The 20,110-nt window shown below is 42.9% G+C and overlaps 1 protein-coding gene across 1 annotated transcript in view; it reads left to right on the top strand.

Annotated features, from left to right (window-relative positions):
• Positions 1-20,110, top strand: part of SHANK1 (SH3 and multiple ankyrin repeat domains 1) — a 677,277-nt gene that overhangs the window by 610,374 nt on the left and 46,793 nt on the right. Inside the window, exons 17-18 of the mRNA XM_073570818.1 lie at positions 12,019-12,154; positions 13,143-13,223. Coding sequence (XP_073426919.1) covers positions 12,019-12,154; positions 13,143-13,223 — 217 coding nt within the window. The remainder of the gene's footprint in view (positions 1-12,018; positions 12,155-13,142; positions 13,224-20,110) is intronic.

Raw genomic sequence — 20,110 nt, 5'->3', positions numbered from 1 at the left:
TGGTGCTCTGTAGTGCTCCCTGGCACACGCACCATTCCTTCTCTCTTTCCTCTTGTGCTCTTTTCCATGTCTAGTCCCAAGGCTCGCCCTTGGCCCGGCTCTGGGCTTCGGCCTACGCTCCGCTGCAAGACTCTTTCCTATTATGCTCTCTTGCACGTTTCTAGGCTAGTCCCAAGGTTCTCCCTTGGCCCGGCTCTGGGCTTCGGCCTACGCTCCGCTGCTAGCTCTGTTCTTGCTCTGATCTGATTCCGTGTTTCTGCCTATGCTTCCGTTCCTGGTTCTTTACTCTGCATAAGCTCTGCCTTGTTTCTCGTCTTGTCTTCCCTTGCTCTTTCTTCGTATGCTCTTGCATGCTCCTGGCCTTCCTAGCCTCCTGTCTGTGCCTCACCCGTGCCCGCCTGCTTGTGCCTCAGCCGTGCTCGTCGGTCAGTGACAGCTGTGTCGCCTGCCATGCCTCAGCCGGGTTCGCTGGAGTCTTGCCCGTCTGTCAGTGCCGCAGCCCGATCAGCTAGCTAGTGCCCCAGCCGTGCTCTCTGTGCTCTCTTGCACCTCACGCTGTTTCCGCACTGTGCTCTGCGTGCTCTCTAAAGCACGCGCAGGCCCTTGCCTGCTCATGGCATACCTCCCCGTGCTTCTATTATAGTACGCGCAGGTTTGGCCATGTACCCTGTCGTGCCCTCTTGCACGCACAGGTCCTAACCTGGTCCTTGAATGCTGTCCCTGGCGTGCCTCTCTGCACGCGCAGGCCTCTGTCTCGCCTGGACCCTGGTGTGCCCCTTTGCACGCTCAGGACTCTATCTCGTACCTTGTGCCTTGGCGTGTCTCTACACACGCACTCTGTCTCGTGCCTTGGCGTGTCTCTACACGCACCCTGTCTTGTGCCTTGGCGTGTCCCCTACACACGCACCTTTGTCTCGCACCTAGCCTTGGACCTCGGCGTGTTCCCTAACATGCACCAAGCATGGAGATCTGTCTTGCCTCCTTGCCTGAAACCTGGTTTGCCTGCCGGATTTCCGTAACCTGCCGACCGTTGCTAGAGGTCCGGAACCAGATGACTGCGGCCTGATGTCCAGAGCTGATGTCCGCAGCCTGATGCCTGGACCCTGTCGGTCGTTGCCAGTAGTCCGGAGTCCGATGCCATCGCACCCCGTCTTGGATCCTGGCGTGTCCTAGCATGCATTCCTTCTAGGAACTCTTGTGTGATCCCTATCACGTATCCTGTCCTGGACCCTGGTATGTTTTCATGCACGTGTTATGCCTGGAACATTTGGCGTGCCCTTGCACGTATCCTGCCGTGTTTCACTGTTTGTGCCCTGCACCTGATTCCCTGTTATGCCTTGCACCTGAATAAAGTGTGAATCCACGTTTGAGGAAGAAACTGTGTGACTTCACTTTATGTTTGGTATCCAGTCCGTCTTGTTGACAGACACTCAATAGTGTCTCCTTGAGCCGGCCGTCTGGTCCAGCAGTCGTGGTGGCTCACCCCCTTGGTCTTGCCCCTGACACTCCCTGTACAGGGGGTGGATTCTCACAAGGTAAGCTCGCCCTCGGCAGGTGGGTGCCATGATCCAGAGGGTCCACTCAAAAAATGGGCTCAGCAGGAGCTGAGTCCGTCACATCGTAATTCCGATACCGAGTACCGATATTTTTACAATATCGGATACCGGAATCGGAAGTTCCCATAATGCAATGAGCCAGTGTTGTGGCTGTGATTGGCTGCTGAAATGATGTCATCATGATGCGCGGTCTGTGCGAGCCTGCCAGGGGGTCTGTGCGGGCCTGCCGGGGGTCTGTGCGGGCCTGCCGGGGGTCTGTGCGGGCCTGCCGGGGGTCTGTGCGGGCCTGCCGGGGGTTGTGTGTGTGTGTGTGCAGGCATCGTGCGATGGGACTACAAGTCCCATCGGGCTATGCCTGCTACAATGACAGTGATTGACACATTAGCCAATGATGGGACAGTAGTAGTCCCATCATCCGGCTAATGTGTTGAACGTAAAAAAAAAAAAACAAAAAAAAAAACATACATACTACATATAAACAACATTCATACAACATACATACTACATATAAACAACATACATTCTACATACATACTTCATATATACTACATTCATACAACATACAAACTTCATATATACTACATTCATACAACATACAAACTTCATATATACTACATTCATACAACATACAAACTTCATATATACTACATTCATACAACATACAAACTTCATATATACTACATTCATACAACATACAAACTTCATATATACAACATTCATACTACATACATACTACATACATACTACATACATACTACATACATACTACATACATACTACATACATACTACATACAGTACATACATATAGACATACAGTACATACATATAGACATACAGTACATATAGCTTAGAGTACATACTCACCATCACTTGTCACTTTGATCCCCGAAGCTAGTGTCATCTTTAAAAAATATTAAAATAACAAGCAACCGATATACTCCCTGATCCGCAGAAATCCACGATTGTCCCACGACGATCTCCAGCAGTGTATCACTGAGAGGTTACTATAGTTCACTGGTCTCACTTTATGGCAAAAGCTGCGTGGGAACTTTCTCACATAGCAATGCCAAAAGTGAGACTAGGGACTATTTTTTTTACAGTGGCGGAGGAATACAGTGCGGAAGGATACCTACCTCCCGTCATTGTATTCCAGGGACCCCTAGAGAGCGGTGGCATCAGCTGATGCTGCTGTTCTCCACGGGAGATCGTCGTGGGACACTCGTGGATTTCTGTGGATCAGGGAGTATATCACTTGTTTGTTATTTTAATATTTTTTACAGATGACACTGGCTTTGGGGATCAAAGTGACAAGTGATGGTGAGTATGTACTCTATGTTATATGTACTGTATGTCTATATGTATGTATGAGTGTATTGTATGTAGTATGTATGTTTGAATGTAGTATGTATGTTGTATGAATGTAGTATGTATGTTGTATGAATGTAGTATGTATGAATGTAGTATATATTTAGTATGTATGTATTATGTAGTATGTATGTATGTTGTATGAATGTAGTATATATGTAGTATGTGTTGTATGAATGTTGTATATATAGTATGTATGTAGTATGTATGTTGTATGAGTGTAGTATATGTAGTATGTATGTTGTATGAATGTTGTATATATGTAGTATGTATGTAGCATGTATGAATGTAGTATGTATGTTGTATGAATGTAGTATGAATGTAGTATATATGTAGTATGTATGTTGTATGAATGTAGTATGAATGTAGTATATATGTAGAATGTATGTTGTATGAATGTAGTATGTATGTAGTATGAATGTAGTATATATGTAGCATGTATGTTGTATGAATGTATGTTGTATATATGTAGTATGTATGTAGCATGTATGAATGTTGTATGAATGTAGTATGTATGTAGTATGTATGTACGTTGTATGAATGTAGTATATATATGTAGTATGTATGTTGTATGAATGTAGTATATATGTAGCATGTATGTATGTTGTATGAATGTAGTATGTATGTACTATGTATGGTTTTTTTTTTTTTTTTACATTCAACACATTAGCCGGATGATGGGACTACTACTGTCACATCATTGGCTAATGTGTCAATCACGGTCATTGTAGCAGGCATAGCCCGATGGGACTTGTAGTCCCATCGGATGATGCCTGCACACACACACACAACCCCCGGCAGGCCCGCACAGACCCCCGGCAGGCCCGCACAGACCCCCGGCAGGCCCGCACAGACACACACAGTGTCTGCCCACGCACCGCCCACACTCTTCCCCCCCCCCCTCCCGAACTGGATGTGCAAGTAAAGAAATGTTTTTTTTTTTAATTCCGATATTTCTGTCCCATTGACTTGCATGGGGTTTCCGGTATCGGAATCGGCGATACCCGATACTTTTTGGGTATCGGTCCGATCCAATCCGATATTTCACAATATCGGAAAGTATCGCTCAACACTATTAAAGACCTTTTAAAAATCTCTGAACTCCCCAGATTCTGACGCTTTTTTCCATTTTGCTCTGCTTCTCTCCATTGCAGAGATATTCACATTTATTGCTTTTGGAGCGCAGTATCTGAAATCTTTGCTTGCAGTGCAACTGGTTGTTTCTTTATTCTTCCCTGGGGGAGTTCATTTTCATCCCTTCCTCCCACATGCTGACAATCATATCATGATATCTGATCTAGCAGTCCAGCAGCATGAGACTGAAGAAATTTCCAGTTGCAGTACAAGCAGAGATTTCACATACTGAACTCCAAAAAAACAACAAATGTGAATAACTCTGTAAAGAAGAGACTCAGCTCAAGACAGAAAAGAAAGTAAGATTTAGGGAAGCTCAGGAATTCTCCTTTAAATCCATATTTTGAGTTGTGTTCTTTATTATTTTATATATGAATACATTTATTATTCAGTGTTGCCTTAAAAAATACCACAAAAGACATGAACATAGACATAAACACCGTCAAGATCATCCTATTATTCTGCAATGTTGATTCAGAGGAAGGTAAAATTCAGTTTTCTTTTTCATAGGGAAAAAAAATGTTTTTCATGACTTCAAATTTGACAATTTTAATAGATCCCATGATCAGTGACCCATCTTTTGTGATGTCGTACCATAACTTCTAGTATTATTACATAAATATTTACCTATTTAACTCTTTTAGTCAATTCACTGTAACATCTTCCCTGTCAGATGGTTCCATAGTGTCACTGCTCTTACAGTAAAGAATCCCTTCAATGTTGGTGTAGAAGCCTTCTTTCCTGAAGATGTAGAGCATGCCATTTTGTTATAGTTACAGTCCTGAGTATACAGTAAATATCACTGATCATCTGGATCTGGCTTGTCCGATTTCAGACTGCCAATCCTCTTGTTCTCCGGGAGAGAAGTCAGTGTCAGAGAAGTCTGGAAAGTCAGGAGAGATAACTATGCACCGAATGATTGGCAAACCAATCATTCATGTACCAACAGCTATCCCTTAATGTGACATGTTGGTGGCTAAAAGTGACCAATCAGATTTAATTTCTCTAACAGGAAATGCATTTCCCAAGTTAGAAAATAGGAAAAAAGACACGTACTGCAGTGCCAAATCTTTTTTGTGCCACCATACAGAAGTAGTGTCCCTACTGAAACTCCTTAGTATTCCCAACCAATACAATACCCTTCCATTGGCCGCCCACACAATATGATGCCTCCAAAATGCCCTCCTCACACAACGATATGCCAAAAAAGACCCCATATGTAAGCACAATGCGGTGATCTACATTGCTACCCCACAGAGTATAATGTCCTTACAGTACCCACCACAAACTATAAAGCCCCCACAGTGTCCTCACTTGGTATAATGCTTCCATTGTACTGTCTTACACAGTATGATGCTTTCACAGTGCCCACCACATAGTAAAACACCCTATAGTACCCCTTATACATTATTATGCTCCCACAGTGCCCATCTAACAGTATGATGCCTCCACAGTGCCAACCACACAGTATAACCCCTTATAGTACCCCTCACACATTATGATGCTCCCAGAGTGCCCATCTAACAGTATGATGCCTCCACAGTGCCAGCCACACAGTATAACCCCTTATAGTACCCCTTACACATTATTATGCTCCCACAGTGCCCATCTAACAGTATGATGTCTCCACAGTGCCAACAACACAGTACAACATCCAGGAGTACCACTCACACATTATGATGCTCCTAGAGTGCCCATCTAACAGTATAATGCCTGCAATATATTTCTTAAAAAATGCCACACCACTCAGAATTGATAGAAAAAAAGTACTCCCTTAGCCTTGTTCTCATGATGAGGACAAACCGATCTATGCCGTTTGAGGATCACTGCAGCAGGCACCTTTTAGCGATGTCATTTTGCCTTCTGTGCTGGGTCTCAGATAACACAAAGAGCACAAACAACAACCTGCTCCACCATTATATCCAATAGGATGCAGTTAAAGTTATAACTGGGATGTGCCTACACCTTCCTGGACAACATCCCATTCTTTGGAATATTGTACTGGATCAGGGACAGCTGGGAATTATGTAGGAAGTTTTATCATGGGAATACAGCAGACCTGTGAAAACTGCGGCCTGCTGACCTCATCCGGCCCTCTGGCTGTCCCATCTTGATCCACAGACTGAGACAGTCGAAGGGCTGAAACAATGACCTACGGACTGCACCATGTCTTCCTTCCCCCTCCCGTCCATCCGCCCGCTGTCACTGCTATCTGCAGAGGTGATTACATTGGTGGACGATGGGGGCACCAACTCCATCTTACACCAATCAGCGTATTAGACAGCAGAGGCGATGATGTCATTTCATCGCACTTCTGCTGAGACTCACAGGAGACAGGAGCGAAACACCGTGGAAACGGGAATGAGATGAGTATGTGGTTTTTTCATTTATATGAGATATTTGTATGTAGATAGAAGGCTATGTGAGGCTCATATTGTATATATGGAGGCTATGTGGGGTTCACACTGTATATATGGAGACTATCTGTGGCTCACATTTTATATATGAAGGCTATGTAGGAGCTCATACTGTATATATTAAGGTTATGTGGGGTTCACACTGTAAATATGAAGGCTATGTCTGTCTCATGCTTTATATAGGAGGCTATGTGTGGCTCACACTGTATATATATGGAGGCCATGTGAGTGCTCATATTGTATATAAAGAGGTTATGAGGGGGCTCATACTGTATATAGGAGGCTATGTGAGCGCTCATATTGTGTACATAGAGAGGCTATGTGTGGGCTAATTTTGTATATAGGGGGCTATGTTGGTTCTCATATTGTATATAGGAGGCTGTGGGTGAGCTTTTATTGTATACTAGCTGAAGAGCCCGGCGCTGCCCGGGCATAGTAACTAACTGTGGATAGTTATAACAAATTATAATTATCCTCCATCCCATAGTCCCGTGCCCATATACCCAACATACCTATCCTCCATCCCATAGTCGAGTGCCCATACACCCATCACACATCCTCCATCCCATAGTCCCATGCCCATGTACCCATCATACATATTCTCCATCCCATAGTCCCATGCCCATATACCCATCATACATATTCGCCATCCCATAGTCGAGTGCCCATATACCCATCACACATCCTTCATCTCATAGTCCCATGCCCATATACCCATCATACATATCCTCCATCCCATAGTCCCATGCCCATATACCCATCATACATATCCATGATCCCATAGGCCCGTGCCCATATACCCTTCATACATATCCTCCATCCCATAGTCGAGTGCCCATATACCCATCACACATCCTCCATCCCATAGTCCCATGCCCATATACCCTTCATACATATCCTCCATCCCATAGTCCCGTGCCCATATACCCGTCATACATATCCTCCATCCCATAGTCAAGTGCCCATATACCCATCACACATCCTTCATCTCATAGTCCCATGCCCATATACCCATCATACATATCCTCCATCCCATAGTCCCATGCCCATATACCCATCATACATATCCTCCATCCCATAGTCCCGTGCCCATATACCCATCATACATATCCGCCATCCCATAGTCCCGTGCCCATATACCCGTCATACATATCCTCCAACCCATAGTCAAGTGCCCATATACCCACCACACATCCTCCATCCCATAGTCAAGCATTATGACATCATAATGAACGGCGGGGCTTGCAACCTATGATGACATCAGCGTCGCTATGGCAACCATTATGACATCATAATGAGGGGCGGGGTTTGATACACACACACACACACTTTTTCTCCATTATTATTAGGAGGAGAAACAAAAGAGCACGCAATAAATTCCATATAGAAAAGTACAAATTTTTTATTTAATAAGTAACAGTACAAGATGGATAGCAAAAAGATGTGCTCATGAACAATTAGGACAATATGTCCCATGTACCGACCTCACACCCCCCAGATGGAAAACCCGGTGGGTATATACCATGGACCTTGGGTCATGTCCCAGATCAAGATACCACCCCAGCAAATATAGAATAAATCGCCTGGATAGCGGTAACCAAATACATCAATGCCAATGCCCGCTAACAGTGAGGGTCAAAAATAAGACCAATGCTGGTGGAGTCAGAAGACCAATTAAAAGGACAAAGGAACAACTCACCAGGGAGGGGAAGAGGAGGGAGTCCAGCAGTGGGGCCTCCGACGCGCGTTTCGCAACGTCCCCCGCCGCTTTATCAAGGAGGAGAGTAAGTGAGAAAGTCCCAATAGGGCCTTCAAATAGCCCATGACCCCGGTCACATGACCGGCGTCCACCAGTAGAAATGGCACAAGCGGCGCATGCGCCGTGGTGTCTGCAGGTCCTGTGCTGCAGCACGGCGTCCACACACTGCGCATGCGTCGGAAACCCGAGGCAGAGCGCACTGTGTTAGAGGACGCCGACCGCAACATGGAGCCACACACCACACGGCGATGCGCACAGCCATACAAGGATTATAGGACACAGTATATATGGTCCCAGATCCAAAAATCTACATCAGGGGACCAAAGTTGTATAAAGATACACCCCATATAATTAGAGGCAACCACGCTGTATATACATAATGAATATACATTACACACTGTAAATAATATACAGAAGATCCCTCACAATAGTATATGTAACGGTACAATAAGATATAAGTTCCAGGTAATAATTATAGTAATCAGATATAAGATCACTACAGATGGAGTACATTAAAATATACATAGGAAAGGGGAAAGGAAGACCACATTCAAATATACAGCATGTTGCAAGGTGTCCGATCTGTGGGGACATCCATAGGTATTCTTGATTGTAGACAATAAAATATCGGATCCACTATATAGGACTAATTGAAGCCGAACCGGGACACATAAAGTGATAAACTGAAAATAACAAACAGGAAATATGTCAATAAATGAAAAACAATATGAATAAAAAGAAAAAGATTAGTTTAAAAACAACCACTGCAGAATGACATGGGAAATATGGAGTCATGCAGGAACCACAAACAAAGGGAACCGTATCACGATTATTATTTCAGGTTAAGATTTAAACCCAAAAGGAGGAGGAGGGAATGTCGCATTAAACAAAAAAAGAGAAAGCAAGAGGGAGGGGCAAAGAGGAGGGGCAACCATCAAATTTGATTGGGTTAAATGGAACATTATAAAAATGGAGTAAAACTTAAGGACTCATTCAGTCACCATTTTACAAAAACACTGGCCCATTCTGGGGACAGAACCAGCCCTGAGGACCGTCCTGGGGCACTCCCCCTCCATGACGCCACGTCGATCTAGGAATTTGAGTGACATCTTGGTTCGGAGTCACTATGTGCCCACTCCCAAAAACTTCTTTGGGGCAAGTTGTCCAGTGTGTGGATCTTTTCAGTGTGGACATTGCCTGGCTTGCGCCAATGTCTTGCGCTGTTCCACCTTCAGCTCCTCGGATGGTATGAGGGAGTTTACAATTAGACAACGGATATCATGTGGTACGTCAAATGTTATCTATTACGCAACCTGTCCGTGCCCCAAAATTTATGTGGTCCTCACCACGAGAGAGCTGAGGGTGCGGACACGTGAACACGTGCGGGACATTGGCGCAGCCAGGACTGCATCTGATCCCACTGAACTTAAAACCATTCCCAGACATTTCCGGGCTCATCACAATTGTGATGCAGGATTGTTGAAAATTAGGGGGATTGATGTATTACATATGGGCATAAGGGGTGGGGACCATAAAAAAATCCTTGGGCAAATGGAGGTTAAATGGATTGTCCGATTGGACACCATGAGACCTAGAGGATTGAATGAGTCCTTAAGTTTTACTCCATTTTTATAATGCTCCATTTAACCCAATCAAATTTGATGGTTGCCCCTCCTCTTTGCCCCTCCTCTTTGCCCCTCCCTCTTTCTTTCTCTTTTTTTGTTTAACGCGACATTCCCTCCTCCTCCTTTTGGGTTTAAATCTTAACCTGAAATAATAATCGTGATACGGTTCCCTTTGTTTGTGGTTCCTGCATGACTCCATATTTCCCATGTCGTTCTGCAGTGGTTGTTTTTAAACTAGTCTTTTTCTTTTTATTCATATTGTTTTTAATTTATTGACATATTTCCTGTTTGTTATTTTCAGTTTATCACTTTATGTGTCCCGGTTCGGCTTCAATTAGTCCTATATAGTGGATCCGATATTTTATTGTCTACAATCAAGAATACCTATGGATGTCCCCACAGATCGGACATCTTGCAACATGCTGTATATTTGAAAGTGGTCTTCCTTTCCCCTTTCCTATGTATATTTTAATGTACTCTATCTGTAGTGATCTTATATCTGATTACTATAATTATTACCTGGAACTTATATCTTATTGTACCGTTACATATACTATTGTGAGGGATCTTCTGTATATTATTTACAGTGTGTAATGTATATTCATTATGTATATACAGCGTGGTTGCCTCTAATTATATGGGGTGTATCTTTATACAACTTTGGTCCCCTGATGTAGATTTTTGGATCTGGGACCATATATACTGTGTCCTATAATCCTTGTATGGCTGTGCGCATCGCCGTGTGGTGTGTGGCTCCATGTTGCGGTCGGCGTCCTCTAACACAGTGCGCTCTGCCTCGGGTTTCCGACGCATGCGCAGTGTGTGGACGCCGTGCTGCAGCACAGGACCTGCAGACACCACGGCGCATGCGCCGCTTGTGCCATTTCTACTGGTGGACGCCGGTCATGTGACCGGGGTCATGGGCTACTTGAAGGCCCTATTGGGACTTTCTCACTTACTCTCCTCCTTGATAAAGCGGCGGAGGACGTCGCGAAACGCGCGTCGGAGGCCCCACTGCTGGACTCCCTCCTCTTTCCCTCCCTGGTGAGTTGTTCCTTGGTCCTTTTAATTGGTCTTCTGACTCCACCAGCATTGGTCTTATTTTTGACCCTCACTGTTAGCGGGCATTGGCATTGATGTATTTGGTTACTGCTATCCAGGCGATTTATTCTATATTTGCTGGGGTGGTATCTTGATCTGGGACATGACCCAAGGTCCATGGTATATACCCACCGGGTTTTCCATCTGGGGGGTGTGAGGTCGGTACATGGGACATGTTGTCCTAATTGTTCATGAGCACATCTTTTTGCTATCCATCTTGGACTGTTGTTACTTATTAAATAAAAAATTTGTACTTTTCTATATGGAATTTATTGCGTGCTCTTTTGCTTCTCCTCCTAATAATTGCATGTTTTGAGCTTGCGCTTAGGGTGTTGGAGCTGGGTTGTCCCTTGTCTCCTCATCACCCCTTATTTATGGGACTTCTGTTGCCATTTTTCTCCATTATGTAGATAGGGGCAAAATTGTTTGGTGAATTGGAACACGCGGGGTTAAAATTTTGCCTCACAACATAGCCTATGACGCTCTCGGGGTCCAGCCGTGTGACTGTGCCAAATTTTGCGGCTGTAGCTGCGACGGTGCGGATGCCAATCACGGACATACACACATACATACATACACACTTTGAGCTTTATATATTAGATAGGAGGAAGCACCATGAAATAAATAGCGCTATAAAAATAAACAATAATAATGTCAGCATACTTAATTCTGCTCAATATTAAGTGATACAGCTAATATTAATATAAATAATTGTAATTAATATGTTAATATTATGACTGAGCAGAATTAATTTTAGCCTATTGGTTCGGCTCTCCACAACAGTCACGGTCTCTCATGTGGCCCCTCTGGAAATCTAATTGCCCACTCCTGGAGTACTGGACATGGTTTTCTTAAGGGTGGCCAGAAAAAAAAAGCATTGCATCTATGCAATCGTTCTGGACTTGTTTACAGCCTCTAAAAACAAGCTAAAAATGTTTTTTTCCCCTGTAAAATTGGTTTATGAAGTTTATTGAAATTCAAAGCGATCTGAAGAAGTATCGGCTATGATTTCATCAATATGTGCCCTCTTGTGTAAACTATGGTGTTCTCTCTTCTTAGGTAAATGGGCAGAATGTGGTGAAAGTGGGTCATCGGCAGGTGGTTAACATGATTCGGCAAGGAGGAAACAACTTAATGGTAAAAGTTGTAATGGTAACACGGAACCCAGAAATGGAGGATGCCATGCGAAAAAAAGGTACAAATGACCATATGGTTAGTTCATGTTTGATACCAACCCCACAGTGTTTACTGCATAGCAATGGTGTGAAATGGTTATGTGGGTCATCAACCAGAGTCAGAATCAGAAATATCGATGAGTATTAGTATATTATGGCAGTGTGATGTGATTTCTCAGATTACATTACTGTATATTGTACAAAATAAGAAAAACATGACTGCTTTCTTCCAAAAACAACTTCACCCCATCCACAGGCTGGAAGTGTTGTTGTAGCTCAGCTATACTGAGCTCAATCTCAAGAATGAGGTCTCATTTCACACCATCAGGAACGGAGACGTGGCTGCGCATGCGGCACTCTCTTTTCGCCTTGTTTGGGCATTCCTAAAATTGCACTAATTCTAGACACATGTTGCTTTCTCCTCTATACAGACCCAAAGTAAGTGGTTTCCAACATGGTTAGATATGTAGCTGGTACAGAGACTGCCGGGTAGTATAGCGTAGAGGCCGAGTTATCTGTAGTCTTACCCGACCACTCAGACCTAGAGATGGTGAAAATTGATTCGCAGGACCTGGTCTCGCAGCCATTGGACAAGAGCCTTGAGAACCACTTGCCATCTACTGGAATCTTTGGCTCTTGTTTTGAGAAACCGGGTTGACAACACATCACATATGCATCATGTCGCAACATTGACGTCTCGTCAGGCTGGATAATCAAGAAAAGAAGGTAGGAGGCGCCTCTCAGGCTCCAATTTGGTAGCAACAGATTACCGACATGGTGATAGACAAGGTCCTTCCAAATAATTTACACCAAATCTTTACCTTAAGTAAAAGAATGTCCAAAGAACTAGAGATCATATTATCACTTTGTCAACGTCAACATGAAAAGTAACTCAACAACCTTGACCTAAATATTAAGGAAAATTAACCAGTTGTTACATTTTTGGGCTAAAGCAGTTTAAAAGTATAATTGTATATTAACAGACGTCCTTCTTCTAATCGATTCCAGTGCCCCAGCAAACCAAGCGTGTCACTCCACCCGCAATATCACTGCGTTCCAAATCTATGACTTCAGAACTGGAGGAAATGGGTAAGTGTCGTTACATCCTTGTATAGCTGCACCTTGGTTGCCTTGCATGAAAAGAGTCATTCTTGTGGTCATCATACATGCTTGTACACTTGCATGGACTATGCTGAAGATAAACATAAAAAATTGATTAAAAAAAGTATTGGATTATTGTGATGTAGGAACATGATTTGGTCTTTTGTGACTACTTTTGAGTGTTGTATCGAGGCTATAGAAGAACAAAGATTTTTGTTGGCCAAACCTAGTGTTTATTGGAGGACTCGCTGTTGATCTAATATCCATGAAAACTGTAAATCTTTATTTGAGGGATGTTTTTGGGAAAACCTTAAATTGGATTTTTCTTTTAGCATTTGTTGGGGCTGATAGCTTTTAGGAGAATCATCTGTTAGGCGTCAGGTTTCTCCCTCTGCACAGGAGAATCCCAAACCTTGCCTTCTGCGGTCTCCCATTCAGTCCCAGCTGCAGAGGAGCCTGCTCAGCAAAGGAGTCATTCCCGGCGCCTTGCTCAAGCTCGTGCTGTTGGGTTGGTTGCTGCTGCCATCCCTGGTTCAGCTATAGCAGCCTGCACTAGCCAGCGGCGAGCAGCTCCTGGGGCTAAGTCCCTTTTTCGCTCCACTGAGCATGCCCGTGGCTCAACCTCTCATTGGAGTTTGGGGGTCACATGCTCAGGTCCCGTGTCTGTTCCGATTGGACCACAGGGAAGGTCCCGGAAGGTCGACACTATAAAAGACTCGCATGGGCGCTTGGCCATGTGCTAATATAGACTCATATGGCTAGTTTTGTGTGTGATGAAGGATGCTTGTGAACCGCTGACTGACTCATTAAGACTCCCTCCCTCTGGTTGTGCTTGTTATAGGGTTAGGGAGTAGAGTCAGCACCGAGTAGTGGCACTGCCTAGCGCCGCAGTGCTCCCAGCTCCTCTCACATGTTAGTGCCAGTGTGTGCCAATCTGCACAAGGCACCACTGTACTGCTTATACAGCAGTGTCCGTCAGTGCGGCGCCATGTGCAGATAGTGCGCTTTCCAGCTCTACTTTAGGCTGGTTAGTGGCGTCCGCCAGGGCTGCGCTGCATGCTGTTGGAGCGGATATCCTTCGTCACTTGTCCAGGCATCGCAGTTGCGGTGCTGAACGCTAGTGGGGCTAGAGGGACTCTAACCCTGTGTCCTTGGGGCAGAGTCCTGTGTCTCTACACTAGCGCTCTTCTTGCCGTGCTCTGTGAGTGTAACAGGCTCCGGCGTTTATGTTTGGCGACTCTATGCAGTAACAGAGTCCGCCGCTGTACACACCGGGTCAGTGGTTAATCCGCCGGTGTTCAGTTAGTACTCCGCCATTACCGAGCAGCAGTTTACCATCTCTGCACGGTGGACCCCGGGTTGTGATCGCACTTTCTTAAATTTTATTTTTAACGTGATTTGCAATCCTAACACCATCATTGGGCTGCCATCTGATCTATAAGTTTGATGACCCTTAATAAAATCTGACCTTAATGTTTTTTCACAATGGTTCTTTATTCATGAGGATCTTTGATCCATGGTTTAAGGTATGAATCTTGCTCCTAAGTTTGGGGTTTTATTCCATACAACCACCCTATAATTCTCAAATGAGAAAAGTTAAGGCCAAGGCTTCATGTCCGAATTCACACTGGAAACAAGTTAACACTATTTTGGATCTATTACTCTGAGAACTAGAGTTGGTGATGCCACCACATGGTAGCATCAACTGTTCTACAGCAGCTACAGAAGGGCTGAGATGAGATTTTAATCCCCCATATTATACAATCTCAAGACAATATGTAGCCTCGGCCTTATGTTTGGGGGCTTGCTATCTCAGAGCTGCCATCTTTTTGTGATGCAAACCTGGGAGTACAGCACATGAGGCATGCCCTATTTTTTCAGGCCACATCCTTCCATCCATGCCCCGTTTATCAATCTTCAAATGTGAGTTTGAATGTCAGGGCTCCATCGAAGGATGGAATATTCCAATCTTACATAGCAGGAAACTCTATTTCTTGGGAGGTTTCCGGAATCTTCAGCACTGCTAAGAACACTTGACAACCCTTTTGGTAGTCTGGCATTTTTCCTGAAATTCCTGGACATTTTCAGAAATACATATTTTATTTAAAGGGGTTGTCTGGTTAAAACCAGTAAGTCTGCAGACACTCTGCGTGACTGCAGACTTATAAATCCCTCCAACAAACTCCCAGCCAGTGGGCATGGCCTCGTCCTCCATACACTTGTATGGAGCAAAGCCGCTTCCTGTAGGGGGCCAACTCTGTTTACTAGACGGCCACATCACTAGATGGGGGTTGTCCTCTGCTTTATACAAGTGTACAGATTGAGACCGCGCTCACTGGCCGTGAGTATGTATAACATACTCCAGTAACAGGTCTGAAACTGGCGAATCCCCGCAGCGCACAATGTGTGTGCTGGTTGGATTCATAAGTCTTATCGGTTTTGACCCGACAACCCCTTTAAAGAATGTAAATATAGGGCAGTTGAAGAAGAGGTTGGAAATAAGATTCCCATTCAAATTAGACCAATTTTGGCAATTTGATGCGCATGGAGGCCCCAACTCTCCCTTGCAATATGATGTCGGGGCACATGAAGATCCGCTATGTATAGTTTTGAATTGTCTAACTTTTTGGTTGTTGGTGAGATAAGCCGCCACCAGAGGAGTTTTGATAGTGACCCTCTCGTAGAGAACATAAGACCACATAGCAGAGTTAAGAGCTGATATGCCCAAACCACTTGAGGCCTCCATTAAAATTAGACTGACGTCAGCCAAACCCATCGACAATCTGATGTGTATGGGGATACCAAATCTCCCTTGACAGATGGGGATCCGCCATGTCCATTTTTTGACTGACAATCTTTTAGTTATCGGAAAGATAAGCTGCAACCAGATTAGTTTAGCAGTGACCTTCTTGTAGAGAGCATAGCACAACTTAGCAGGGTTAGGAGTCGAGAGGAATAATCGTTGGCCAAGCAATTAGCTGAACCATAGTTTGCTATTTTTTGTGTATGGGACCCCTTTGTCCTTGGTGCCTGAAGGAGCCCAATGACTCCTGTGCCACATAGAAAAGCATCATTGTGATAAATGACTCATGGTAGGTTGGAGGGTCCAAATATACATTTTTCTTTAGATTCCATGAGTTTTTAAATTACATTTTTGGGCATCTTGTATGCCAGAGTGTTCTTCTTGTTCCTGAGGTTTAATTTTTGTTTCGGCAAGCATAATTTGTGATAGAATCTTTGCATTACATAAAAGAAGCCGCACAGATGGTTTTATAGGAGTGAAAACACAACGTTGCCTCTTGCGTGTCTCTGTATTGTAAGAATGGCGTGTAGTCTATGTGTCATGCCTGCTCTCCAGGACACAGCCGAGTACTCTTCAGAATACTATGTTCCAGTGCCGCCTCCAGGGTAAATCTGGCATGAACTGCGACAGTCTTCCCATTGTTCTCATTAGCCAAAAAAAAGCATGTTCTGAATTGGGGGCTATTCAACTATGCTCATTCTGTTTTTTATTTTTCATTTTATTTTTTTTTTTATGATTAAGATATTTAAAATGTTATCTCGTGAAAAGAAACTATCATGAAAATTTTGATTTGTCCTTGATTTCCTCTAATATATCCTAACCAAAAGCTGCTGATTTAGTGACTAGCTATTTATTTTACATTCCTTAATTTTTGGACATGTGCTAAAATTTTCTAGACATATTTTACCTTTTGATTAAGGTATGAAAAAAAAAAAATATAAAATGTAATGTAAATGCCCCGATTCACTATTTGCGTTTTTCTTTCTTCGCAGCCATTTTTCGTTTTTGTCTTATGGTGCCCATTGACTTTGTTTTTGCCAAATTTTTCAAAGTTGGTTCCTGATTTTTGCGCAAAAAATGCTCTTTGTTTTCTTTTTCTATTTTTTTGCTCCTTTTTAAGATTAAAAGTCTCATGTACCCCTAAAATGTTTTTAAAAAATGAGCAATAATTACAGGTATATGTAGAATTATTCCAGATGAGGAAGGGACTATAGAACATTTGCACACAAAAATGTTGTCACTTTTTAAAAAGTTGAAATTGATGACATCTTGAAAACAAAAAAATAATCCCACATTAGTAAACATTAAAAAAAAGCTCAAAAAAATGAACATTTATAAAATAAACTAAACAGGCTAAAAACAACTAAAACTAGACAAAAAAAAAAAAAAAAAAAACACAATTGGAAATGAATTGGGCTCTCACTGCCTAAACTCCAACTTGTTAAGAAGTTTGTTTGGTTGTCCGACCAGAGGATTCCTCATTCCTCAATTGCTGACTGTGGAGAGACTCAGCAGCTATGTGTTTAAATTCCCTGCAGCACTCCGACAGGAGAGATGAAGTATTACACCTTATTAAAATCACTGGTCTGTCTATGGACTTCATAGATTTTCTAGTGCTTTCAAGAAGAGAGAAGGTCTTAGTAATACTGTTCTCTGGCTAATATAAGAGGGGTAAAAAAACAAGTCCTTTATAAAATATTATTTATTCTGTCAAAAAAATCTTTAAAGGTAGCAGATTTTTACTTTGTAATCTGAGAGCAGCATAGTGTTGAGGTAGAGAAACTGATTCCAGGGATTTGTCACTTGCTCAGCAGCTTGATGTAGTTTCAGTGCAATCAGTGCTTTATCAACAGGAGATTATCACTGCAGACCTAGGTGTCATGTGCCAGGTAGTTCAGCTAATCTGTGTAACCACGCCTCCACCACTGATTGGCAGCTTGCTGACTGTGTACACAGGAAGCTACCAATCAGGGGTGTGGGCGAGGTTATACACAACTCAGCATTCTGACAACTGCTACATCTACGGCAGAGAAAGCAGGAATTTTATCAAAACTGCAGCAAGCAGCCCAATAAGTGACACATCGCTGGAATCCGACTTTCCGTCCTTACATCATGCTGCTGTCAAATTCCATAGCAAAAACCTGCAGACAGATTTCCTTTAAGTTGATACTGTACAAGATAATAAGAATTGGCTTAATGATCTTATGTGGATGGGAAGCTCCTGATGTCCCTTGACTATGGAAAGCTTGAATTCAACATGCTCAGACCTTCATTCTTCTTATCCCTATTAAAAAATAAAAGTGATTAGCCTAGAAAACCCATTTCAGACATTCTCCAAAGGATTTCTCAGATGGAAGAAGAGGGCTCTTATTGATTAAATTAAATTTGCAATATGAAATTTGGGAGAGATTCAGTAAGATGCCATTAACCATAGTGTGGCCTGTTCATTTTGCTGTTATATCACATGCCATAACTACTACTTTTATACATTTTCACCTGCAAAGTTTTATTGGACCACAATATAAAGACTGTGGACAATATATATACTGTATGTGTATATGTTGTACTCTACAGTCTTCATTCTCAAGGCTCCCAAAATGCAGTTTGCATTTTAACTTCGTTCTTTTGTGGGAGCGTCTCCCTCTGTAAGATAGGCTGGATGTCGTCTTTGTGTTTCTCAACAGCACAGAGGTCTTCAGTAGCTAATATCTCAGCACAGTTTCTATCTTGCATTTATTTCCTCCTTCTACTTTCCTCCATCTATAGCCTATTTGTATACTTTCCCTTAGATACTTTCTTTCTTTTCCATACTGTGCAGATATATAGAAAACACCTCCACTTTCATGCTGCTATCTCTAACACTAAGAGAAATGAAAAGGAGAGCAGGGAGAGATGTCAGAACCAAGAGCGAAAATTTTGACTTATAAAGGGGAGAGATTTTCTTTTTTTAAATAAGTAACATGATAGGTCAAGAGTAGACAATATATGCATGATTTCTGTCCTGCATTTGTTTCCTTTTCTTGCTCACTTATTTATTGCCTGTTTCCTCTGCCCTCCCGGAAATACTTTCTCTCTTTTCTGAACTATGGAGAGATGTGCACAACTCCTCCCATTTCCTGCTGCTATCTAACACTGAGAGAAGGGAACAGGGGAGTAGAGAAAGCTGTCAAAACCATGAGCTACGTTTAGCTACAGAAGAGACTTTATGAAAAAGACTATTTAGAACTTTGCTTAATTCTGCATTTAGAAAGCAAAAAATAAATCTGTGGAAAGTTGTACATCCTATCCAAAGTAAGAGGACTAAAAAGAAAAAACACCAGTCATTTATAACTGTACTTGTCACCTACAGAAATGTGTAGGTATCCACCAAAGATGTCACCAGAGCTGTGATATTAATTCAGCCAGCAAAATGGCCATCATTTTTTCGTATGTAGAAAAGGAAACTTTGTGTAAGATGAGTCAAAATCGATGATAGTTTCTCTTCCAGATGTATAATGAAGAGATGTGTTAACAATGGGTCATTTTCTCTCCTTCTCTTTCCTGCCTTGTCTTTCGATGGTTACATTCCCATTTTCATTGCACACATGCCTCCATGTTGCTGATCTCCGCTATCTTCTTTTATGTTTTTTTTTTTCCCGTTCTCATGTTGTGTCATGTTCTCCTCCATTTTATTAAATGTTAAGTGGAAAAAGGTACATCCGTGAAATTTATAATTGCTGGATAATTAAATGTGTATCATTTACTCTGCATTATCTACTCCGCGGTCCGGAGTTGTGTAATGTGATTAAGTTCTAGTGGCATGGGTGATATGAGTCAGCAGGGCTCTGTGATAACTTTGGGAACCGCATCCTTTATAATCTGTGGATATTAGGAAAAATAATAGGAACTTTTGTACAATTTGGCTTGACGGAGCTGAAAGCCAGTTTTGATGCCGCCTGGTTTTGCGGGCAGTTAGTAGTCTAATTTGCTCCGAATTGGTGAGTACAGAGATTCACTGTCAGCAGGAAAAACTTATAGCTGGGAATGGTGTGCTCAGCTGTGTGGTACACCTGGCTGCATGCATGCTGCGCTC

The sequence above is a fragment of the Dendrobates tinctorius genome, unplaced genomic scaffold (assembly GCF_039654945.1).
Source record: "Dendrobates tinctorius isolate UK_male_01 unplaced genomic scaffold, ASM3965494v1 ptg000028l, whole genome shotgun sequence".
NCBI lineage: Eukaryota > Metazoa > Chordata > Amphibia > Anura > Dendrobatidae > Dendrobates > Dendrobates tinctorius.
The sequence above is the reverse complement of the archived record's forward strand: the minus strand, read 5'-3'. Positions and strand labels throughout refer to the sequence as shown.